At 43.6% G+C, this 10,431-nt stretch overlaps 1 protein-coding gene across 1 annotated transcript; it reads left to right on the top strand.

Annotated features, from left to right (window-relative positions):
• Positions 1–802: 802 nt before the first annotated feature.
• parlb (presenilin associated, rhomboid-like b) lies at positions 803–10,242 on the top strand. Its single transcript, XM_030745126.1, has 10 exons — positions 803–962; positions 3,762–3,972; positions 4,052–4,192; positions 4,273–4,321; positions 4,484–4,579; positions 4,662–4,811; positions 5,642–5,712; positions 7,073–7,174; positions 7,381–7,478; positions 8,048–10,242. The coding sequence occupies exons 1-10, from the start codon at positions 886–888 to the stop codon at positions 8,175–8,177; spliced, it is 1,125 nt and encodes a 374-aa protein (XP_030600986.1). The 5' UTR covers positions 803–885; the 3' UTR covers positions 8,178–10,242.
• The last annotated feature ends 189 nt before the right edge of the window (positions 10,243–10,431 follow it).

The raw sequence follows: 10,431 nt of genomic DNA, 5'->3' as shown, positions 1-10,431 counted from the left end.
TCTTTGTGTCAGTGCCACGGTCTTGTAAACTTTCCCTTTCACTCTTGCTGCTATCCTTCTGTCACAGATCACCCCCGTCATCTCCACTCGCTCCATCCTGCCTGCACTCTCTTCTTCACCTCTCTTGTGTCCGTTGCTTTAAGTGGTTGACCTCAGGTATTTAAACTCATCTACCTTCACAGCCTCTGCTCTTCGCACACTCACCTTTCCACCTGCCTCCCTCTCATTTACACATATTATTATTCTGTCTTTCATTCTTCTCTCCAGAGCATACCTCCACCTCTCTCCTTCACCTACTCTCACTACAGATCACAGTATTGTCTGCAAACATCATAGTCCACAGAAACTCCTGCCTGACCTCATCTGTCCGCCTGTCCATCACCACCACAAACAAGAAGGGGCTCGGAGCAGATCCCTGATGTAATCCCATCCACACCTTGAACCCATCTCTCACTCCTACTGTACACCTCACCACTGTCCTGCACCACCCTCACATACTTCTCTGCCACTCCTGACTCCTGACAGTTCCTCTCTCAGCATCATATCATCTGCTTTCTCTCTATATATATTTATATAGATATATATTTATATCTCTATAAATACCATAAAAAATACAGTATACTAAGCTGAAAGTTTTTATTCCATTACAAATCAGTGATAATATTAAATTCACATTTTTACTATGTTATTGTCTCTAGTTTATATTTTTGTGTTTTATTCTTTGAAAATAAATTTCACATTTTTGTTTCATCAATTTCAGCTGCGTTTAGCAGTTTCCGCCTCTGTCCTGCAGAGGTCGCTGGCGGCGGAGCTCTGTGGTGACCCGGTAATGAACTGCTCTTAGACGGCGGTCCGGGCGACCTGTCGGGGTCACCGAGCTCCAATATGGCGTGGAGGAGCTGCTCCGTCCTGCTCAGGCTGACCGGAGATGAAGGATTACGGAGCTCCGCGAGGGGTGGCAGGTCGGTCCCTACAGGCGGAGTGAAGCAGCCCGTCCCGGGTCACAAACAGCCAGAGCCCCGCTGCCGGAGTTAGCTCCGTTAGGACAGTTTAGACTCAGCGGGCGGGTAGCAGGCTAACATTAGCTGCTGCTAACAGAGCGAAGAGCTGCTCGAGTGTGTTTTTATTTAATTATCCGTTAATTTAATACAGTTTTTACGATGAAATACTCCGTAACATCGTCCGGGTCGCCCCAGCGTGGACCCCTTAAATAAAAGCCTGCAGGCTGACAGACGGACCCAGGCTGCGCTGACCTGCGGGCATTTGTTTAGCTAGATACTTCATTGAGCCCCAAGGGAAACTGTGTAACAGCAGCAAGAAAATAATACAATACAAACAGTAATTAAACATCAAAGTGAGAGTGCCAACGATACATTTAGAAACAAAAATAGATCAAATATATAGACGTAGGTAAAGATAGGAACTTGGATCAAATTTGAAAGTTGTCAGTTTGATTTAAATTGTAAGTTCAATTGATAAAACTATTCTCACAGATTACAGAACAGTTTAGTTTTTGAAAATCGAACCAGGGATTCACATTCTAGAGGGATTTGAATCCAGCAAATTTGGGGCCAACTCGTTAATAAATTTTAATGGTTTTAAAAAACTGATTTTATTTTATAATTTTTGAAATAAAACGTAGTACGTCTTCAAATAGGCTTTCAATCACTTTCTTAGCAATTTCACAGGTACCTATAAGATTTGGGATTGCATTTACATTATGACCCTGGCATTAGCACTTAATCTTGACCTTTAACCTTCAAGGTCACGCAGTCATGACTGTGAAAATTTGGTCATGTCCAAAATATAGCAAGTAGTATATCAAAATGAAAGGAATTTGACAAAGATTATGAATCTGCAAAGGGAAAAGGCTGATGGGGTCATTATAGCCAGTAATTACTTGTAAAACCTCCTCCTAGTACAAGTCAAAACTTGATCCCCATAATTATCAATAAGAGCATCAAAATCCACCTTTGTCTTCACCATGTTCTTGAAAAGAAAATGAAAATTGAAATCTTTATCATATTTATATTATTTATATTTTTTTATAGTTAATACATTTTTAATATATGTATTATGTATAGTTAATATATTTATTAGAAATTACATTTCATTTTTTTAATTAATCTGATCCATTACAAATGCATTAATCAAAAACAATAAAACTTTTTTTTTCCTGGTACCTCACAAATGTCACTCAGCACTGGTGGTGCATGGCAAAGTACCGGCGCGGACGAATTATCTTTTCAAACTTCATAGTTTTGTGATTAAGGGACCAAATAATCCATATAGAGAGTTTTCTTGGTGGTAGGGGGGGGGGGGGGGGGGGTGCAAGGTATTGGGTTAAAATTCACCTTTCTTGGCAAAAATATAACTTTCTTTTTTAGAGAAATTGGGTGTGAACTGGACAAACTTTGGGGCGGAGAATGAAAATGACGTCATATTGGGACACCGTGAGAATCAGTGTCCCGTTTTATTATATAGCGCAGAGCGAGTCAACACGAGTCGCCAGTGCTTCTTCCAACACACTGTTGGCATGCGTGACCGGGTCTATCCAAGTACCTAGTAAAGAAGAGTAATATTAAGCCTGACATTGTACAAGAGAGTAGTGCAAATTGCATTGATAAAGAATATGTAATATATTATATTAGTGTAATATAAATATTTACACTTTCAGCTTTAACGAAGGGACTCATGAAACTGGACTCTGCAGTTTGTGGAGAAAGCGTGGGGGCCGTTGCTGATGAAAGGTTGGAGGTAAATAAGCTGGCTAAAAACAGCTGGAGGGAGACAGCAGTTCATACTGAGAGCATAGAAAGTTGAAAGAACTGAGCAGGATTATTGCACACTGACACAGATGGATAAACTGCTGTAGATACAGTCACCATAGTTCATTGTCCTTCAAGCTTTAGCAGACGGCCTCACATTTGGCTACAAGACTTGGGCACACAGGTGACCTCATGGGCGACTCTGTGACTTAAACACTGTAGGGTCAATCAGGTTCAGATCTGATCGGTGTTACATAGATTATTACTTCCACCTGCACCAGTCAAAATCACTTTGGTGACTCACTGTGAACAGCTGAAATTGGCTTGGCACTCTTCTGGGAAAATGGTTTATGAAATCCAAACTTTAATTTGCATCAGCGTACTCTGAGTGTCCGAGGATTGCTCTGCAGATTCGTGGGTTTCTTGTCTTCCTAATGTAAAAATGTGGTTCAGGGATCGAATCACCGTGGTGGTCTGTGGGGCATTCAGTGGCATTCCTCTCACACAAATCCTAAAAGATCAAAAAGCATGTTTCCGTCGGCTTTTAGGAAGATGTCATTTGAAAGGTGCCAAAGTTTCCTGTGATTTGGTGGTAAAATGATGCCTGTAGAATGAAAATTGTGAAGCAAAATGTTTCAAAAATAATTTTACTATTTCTCCCACTGAGCTGTGTGCTCCACCTGTGAAATGAATGGATTTTTTTCTCCTTTGTGACAAATTGTGAAATATTTGAAAATGGTAAAACACGTCCAGGCTTTGTAAAAGTATGCGTTACAGAGTCGAGATGGTTTTCAAAGTTTTTTTTTTTTTTGTTGAGTCCATAAACTCATCAGGTCAGACCTGTCTGCACTTTTGTAGGACTATAGGTCTTTTTGCAGCAAAGCTGCTGCCCCCTAGTGGCGTTTGAAAAGCATGCAGGTTTAAAACACGTCTGTGGTTTTTACTGTCTGTCGTTTTTCATCACACAGTTGTGATTCCTTGTCTGTCCACAAGGTGGCCTCACAGCTTGCAGCAGAGATGCGGCTTCAGAAAAGCTACGAGGAAACCAGAATCCAAGAAGGTGGAGGAGGAGCTAGGCCCCGCCCACAACGAGTCCTCTGAAACTGCGGTCCAGCGCCGCACCCCCACTCCTCACGGGGATCATCCGCCCAGCACCCCTCGTGCCTTCGCCCAGCTCTTCAGACCGTTCGTCTTTACTGTCGGGGTAGGTGTGGAGGTTTTTTTGGTGCGGGAGGAGGTGACACAGTTGGTGATGTCACAGACAGGTGTTGACTCCATGTCAGGTTACAGGGTTCTCCTTCGGCTCGGCGGCCATCTGGCAGTACGAGTCCCTCAAGTCTCGAGTGCAGAGCTACTTTGATGAGCTGCGAGCCGATTGGCTGGAGAAGGTGAAACCTCAGAAACGAGGGGATGTCCGCAAAGAGGTGAGGGTTCAACATCATCAGCTGTAATCAGGCTCCACCCACACTTTGACCTGAGTCCTAATTGGCTGTCTGTGTTTCAGATCAACCAATGGTGGAACAGCCTGACTGAGGGCCAGAGGACGGTAACGGGTGAGTCAGAGCACCCTGTAAAATGAATGCAACATGCACACGGTGCCACAGTGCTTTTGAGCAAAACACATAAAAAGATTCATATTTGTTCATTTTTGCATCTAAAAGCTGGAGCATAGTTTTCACCCCCACCATTTTTTTTTCTTTTTCATTTTTTCCCAGGGATCATTGCTGCTAACGCCATCGTGTTCTGCTTATGGAGAGTCCCGTCTCTGCAGCGCTTCATGATCAGATACTTCATGGCCAACCCGGCCTCGAGTGAGTCGCTGCTCTGACCGCGGTGCGTTCAGGGTCAGCGACTGAGCCTCTGTAACTGTGGCTGTTTTTCGTCTTCCTGCAGGGACTCTGTGCTCTCCCATGATTCTCTCCACATTCAGTCACTTCTCGTTCTTCCACATGGCGGCCAACATGTACGTCCTCTGGAGCTTCTCCACCAGCGCCGTCTCCATGCTGGGCCGAGAGCAGTTCATGGCTGTCTACCTGTCTGCAGGTGCTGCTCTGAGAGATGCTTTTCAGCCCAAACACACAACTGCATTAGTGGGTCTGCTGAGTCAATGACTTGCAGCCCTGTTGTTGATGGTGTGTCAGAGCTAAAACATATATATATATGGAGATGAGAGAGGCTCAGAAAAAGTTTTTGAAAATTTGCTCTATGAGAAATAAACTTTCATTAATTTTAATGGAGTCAGTGTGGGCTAAAAGGTCAGGCTTCAGTCTGCTCTAAACACTCAGATTCACAGTTTTTTTCTACTCTTAGAGCTGCATGACATCATAACAACAAAGGGATTTCCCTAATGTGGTCATCGCAGGCACATGAGGGGCAGCCAATCAGAAGAAAGTTGGCTTAAAGGGGAAGGAGTTAAACAGCCAAACTTTTTCTTGTAAAGTACATTTTTAAGTAATTTTAAAAATGGTTTAAATCCTTCTGAGATTAGATGTGATGAAGAGGAGTGGAGGTTTAAGTGGAGCGAGGCCGTATTTTTATGCAATACTGCTTTTTGCCACAAGATCACATCGAGGCAGTGTAACCTTTATTTCCCTTATTTGACAACAGGTGAAGCCTGTTTAAGAAATGATTTTAGGACTAAACAGAAATCTCAGAAGTTAAACCGCAGCACAGTTCATCACACCTGCTGCTAAAATGCTGCCCCCTAGTGAGGAAGGCTTGAGTTACAGTTTCGCAGAGTGTAATTATAAAAAATACCTGTAATGTCTCATCATTTGACTCTCTTCATACAAATTTATAATCTATGGGATTATCCAAGTTTGTTTCTTGTAAGTTTATGAGTTTGTCATTGATTTAATTTCCCGTGTTTTCAGGTGTTGTTTCTACGTTTGTCAGTTATGTGTGTAAGATGGTGACGGGGAGGTTTGGGCCATCACTCGGCGCGGTAAGTACTGTGTTTGCTTCAAGTAGCAGAAGTCAAAGTTTAGTCAGATTCAGTTCACTGTGATCACATGATTGTGCTGCAAATAATTGTTATATGTGGTTTTATATCAGAGGTTTGGACCCCGAGCATTTTTAGAACTGGGTGGAGGTTAAGAGGTTCATGACTTTAAGATGGTTGATCGTGCATCCAGACTTGGTCTGATTCTTCATGTCAGACTGACTGAAGGGTACTTACTATCACAATTACAGCTGGTTCAAAGTTGACTTCTGGCTGGTACCCATGAGCACGATCTTATTTTGCCTGTTCTACCCTGGTTTCCTGTGCCGTTCAGGATCTGTCTGTTCCAGGCTGTATCAGAGCTTTCACACTTTTATTTTAGACACTCTGGAAGTTTTGCCAACCAGGTTTTCTCATCTGGAGCTCAGAAACTCTAAACTAAAGGAATATCTGCACAGGAAGGGAGAGATGGTGGACTACCAATGGGAGTGAAGGATAATTGACATTAGAGGGTTAACTCTGCAACCAGAGAATGGAACCTCAAGACCTCATAGTGTGATATTATCCCAACAGACTGCTGGCTTACTTCCTTCAGCTTTCAGGCCCCTCTTCTGTGGAACCAGCTCCCAGCTTGGATTCAGGAGACAGACACCCTCTCTATTTTTAGGATTAGGCTGAAAACTTTCCTTTATGATCAAGCTTATAGTTAGGGCAGGATCAGGTGACCCTGAACCCTCCCTTAGTTATGCTGCTATAGGTCTAGGCTGCGGGGGGTTCCCATGATGCACTGCGTGTTTCTTCTTCACTCGCCTCTTTTCACTCTTGTGTTTTTGTGCCTCTGCTGCTGCATGTCAGTAAATGTTGTCTCAGTTTGTGTTTTGTCTCTTTTGGGCTCTGCTTTGTTCCCCCCTCACCCCCAGCTTGTTGCGTCAGGTGACTGCCCCCCCCCCCCCCCCCCCCCCCCCCCCCGAGCCTGGAGTTTTTGGAGGTTTCTTCCTGTTAAAATGAAGTTCTTCCTCCCCACTGTCACCACTGGGTTTTCTCTCTCTGGGTCTTTACCTTATGGTCCAAAGCATCTTGAAGCGACTGTTGTGAAGTTGTGCTAAATAAATAAGAGAGTTGAAGGTCCATTATAGTGACCAACCTCCAGCATCACAGCACATTATCTGTGGATCGAGTTCACCAGTCTTCTATGGCTTTAGGTCCACTGAGTGTTTTGGGCAGATTTCTTATTCTTAATATTTTTAAGTGTTTGTAACTTTGTTTTTCTTTGTCTTCTAATTGATTTCAGCTCTTTGGTAAATGCCTGTAAATGTTCTCCATAAATAAACAGACTGAAGTTCCTGTTTCTGTGTGTTTGCAGTCTGGAGCCATCATGACCGTCCTGGCTGCTGTTTGTACCAAAATTCCCGAAGCCAAACTGGCCATCATCTTCCTCCCCATGTTCACTTTCAGCGCTGGCAACGTAAGTCCGCACTCAGCCCTCACCTTACCTGGTTTACCTGGACACAGTGATCTCTTTTCATCTTTGTAAAGTCTGCTTTAGCCTGCCTGCAGCTGCTGCACATCTGCAAGTTGCTTTGCAACCCACCCGCGCCCCAGCTCCTCCTGGAGCTCCCGATTACTGCCGGTTGTAACTGTCTCATCTTCTGGCTCCTTGTGTGTCTGCAGGCTCTGAAGGCCATTGTTGCCATGGATACAGCAGGCCTGGTGTTGGGATGGAAGTTTTTTGACCATGCTGCTCATTTAGGAGGAGCCATGTTTGGAATGTGAGTTACCAAACAGATGTTCAGTCAGTTCAGTCCACATTTACTGATGACCTCCCAGTGAATTTTCTATGTGCAGAAAAAGTTTTCAGACTCAAAGCAACGGTTTTATAGCCAGTGTTGATAAAAGGAGTTGCCAAGGTGAGGGATGTTTGATTTGAAGGGATTAGATACCAGAGAGAGCTGAGGGTGAAAGCGATGCTGTCGATCTACTGTTTGATTTATGTTCCTGCCCTCAGCTATGACCACGAGCTGCGAGTAGTGAACACAAGAACAAGACAGTAGATACAAGCTGTAGATATGAGCTTCCTCTGTAGGGGGTCTGGGCTCAGCCTCAGAGAGGGGGTGGGGGTTCAGAGTAGAGCTGCTGGTCCTCCACACTGACAGGAGCCAGCTGAGGTGGGTCAGTATCTGATCAGGATGCCTCCTGGACACTTCTTAGGTGAGGCGTTTTGGGCAAGTTTGAATGGAAGGAGAAAAACTTCGATATATTTGGGAAAACTGAGCAGATTTTTTTTCTGAAACTGTTACAGGGACGTGTTTTTAACCAGATTTGTTCCCTCTCTCCTCAGCTGGTACGTTTTGTTCGGCCACGAGTTGATCTGGAAGAAGCGGGAACCCTTCGTGAAAATTTGGCACGACTTCAGAACTCGAAGGGGGCCGGGAGGAGGTGGAGGAGGGGACCGCGGCGGTGCCATTTAGGATGCCGAAACACTGGGACTGATAGGAATAAAATACTAAAAGTAACGTGTAACGATGTATAAAATGTACAGGCAGAATTTCAGGAGCCGTGGGGCACAGGGTAAGAGTAAAGACTCGAGTTTGTATTTATAAAACTTGAATGATTCAGATTTTTATCTCTTTTTTTCACATTTTGTTCAGATACAAAATAAATGCAGCCAAGCACAAAGGTTCCATCAGATCAACAATTATTTAATAATCAGTTGATAAAAGGTGCAGTATCACCACCAGCTTATTGGAGTCCAAAATGTTTATCACAGAAGCTCAAAGAAATTCAGCTAGAAGGATTTTTATGTCTGAGTCACCTGTAAAAATCATTTATAGAGACAGCCCATGGACTGTCAGCAGTCTGAAGGAACCTTGAAAAGCTGCGGGTACTTCAGGGCAGCTCTCTGACCTCTAACACTGTAGACCAACATGGTTCCATCGTGGCCCCCCCACAGTTCACCAACATCATCAGGACAGAGACAAACCTGCATTAAACGGATCTGAAACATGGACGCTCACATGGATGCAGCTTGTCACAGATCCTTGGAAGTTATAAGTCCTTCCTGCCAACAGTCATCATGGGAAACGTCAACTCTGCCCAAGAAATGTGATGAGCTGAGATCTTGGTGTAGACTCGTACTCAGTGCAGTCTCATGTATTTTACTGAAATACGGTTAAATCAAAACATCTCAGAGGCTAATGTGGATCCGCCTGGTTTTACTGAGATGCTAAAGCTAGTGGCAAGAAAAAAAAGGGGGGGGGGGGGGGGTGTCTGGCTTTATTTGTGAAACAGATTGTGTAATCCTGCACATATCAATGTCAAGGACAGGATATGTTGTCCTGATATTGAATTATTGGCAGCAGGTGTGCGGTCATATTATGTACCAAGAGAATTCTGTCATATCAATGATACTTGTGACGTTCCAGCCTAACATCAGGAAAGTGTTTACGGAGCTCAGCCAGTTCATTTTCTGACTTCTGTACAGCCAGAAAATCGGAGTCGTCGTGGAAATCACTTCTGTCTGTGGCCAGAGCAAAATGAAGTTACTTTTGTTTATTGATTGGCATTTTTGGTAATAAATAACTGACAAATGTCACTGATGAATTTTCTGGTCCATGTTCCAGTAGCTGCAGTTCATTCAGTGTAAACGAGACGAAGCAGCATTAAAGGCCAATGTAGAAGCACACGTTCTGCTTCGTAAGGTACGCTGTAAATAAGGTGAAAACATGGTGCTTCCAGCCGATTTTACACCAGAACTGAACAGAACTTGCTCCAGACCAGGTGACGTGTTCAGCATCAGTTACCATGGTGATCTCATCAGGTAGAAAGAGTGCTGCTTCTATGACACTGATCAGCTGAAGTCTGTTTAATACAGTTTAATACAGCGACTCTGGCTTCAGATAAAATCCTGTAAATTATATGAAAATGAACACGTGGGCCAGGCCTCGTCTACAAGCGTGCACACTGAAATTCTCCATCATGATGTCAGGATTACTTAGTGCTGTCTGAAGTTCTAGTTCTTAGTGGGGGGGTAAACTCTGACCCTGGCTGCTGTTGCTGCTCCTGCAGAATGAACCACATGATGAGTGACTGTACAGACGCTGTGTTTGCTGAACTCTGCAGGCTGAAGTTCACTAACCGGCAGAGTTTAGACTCAGACTGATCCTGTCAGAGCTGAAGGCTCGTCACAGAGAGCTTCCCCTGCACAGGGGCGAGTCTGCAGTGATTGGCTGACAGCTGGGATAATAAATTGTGGTGTTCATTTTTCAGCCTCTCTGACCTTTATTTATATATATATAGATATAGTTCCACAGAGCCGCTCAGTGTGTATGCAGCATGTACCAGAATTATTTGTGGTTATTGACAAAGATAAAGAAGATGTCTCAGATATGAATGTTGCACACCACAAACTGACCTTTCAATGAGCTCATTCAGAGACTCACATTTTTTCTTATAAAGAGTTGAATGAAACTGACCTGTAAAATGCAGCGATTAAAACCTTTAAACTGATTCATAATATATTTTAACTCAAAAGCAGATTGTCTCCCTGTTATTGTGATCATTTATGAGCATAAAAATCAGCACACTTAAAGGATCAATAAAGATGCTATTAAATGATTAATGAATGTGTCAACTGTCACGTGGTCTGACCATCACAGCCTGAGATTCTGTTCAGAAATGTGTGGACGCTGGCTCCTCTGGCCTGAGGAGGACCAGAGCCAGACA

The sequence above is a fragment of the Archocentrus centrarchus genome, chromosome 13 (assembly GCF_007364275.1).
Source record: "Archocentrus centrarchus isolate MPI-CPG fArcCen1 chromosome 13, fArcCen1, whole genome shotgun sequence".
Classification (NCBI taxonomy): domain Eukaryota; kingdom Metazoa; phylum Chordata; class Actinopteri; order Cichliformes; family Cichlidae; genus Archocentrus; species Archocentrus centrarchus.
Note: the sequence above shows the minus strand (reverse complement) of the source record. Positions and strands in the feature narration are given on the sequence as shown.

What these genes read in the sequence shown, in the direction of transcription:
- parlb (XM_030745126.1), top strand. Translation starts at nt 886, where the DNA reads ATGGCGTGGAGGAGCTGCTCCGTCCTGCTCAGGCTGACCGGAGATGAA. An exon ending in GGCTGTCTACCTGTCTGCAG is followed by an intron (nt 4,812 to 5,641) that starts GTGCTGCTCTGA and finishes CCGTGTTTTCAG; the next exon opens with GTGTTGTTTCTACGTTTGTC. An exon ending in TCACTTTCAGCGCTGGCAAC is followed by an intron (nt 7,175 to 7,380) that starts GTAAGTCCGCAC and finishes GTGTGTCTGCAG; the next exon opens with GCTCTGAAGGCCATTGTTGC.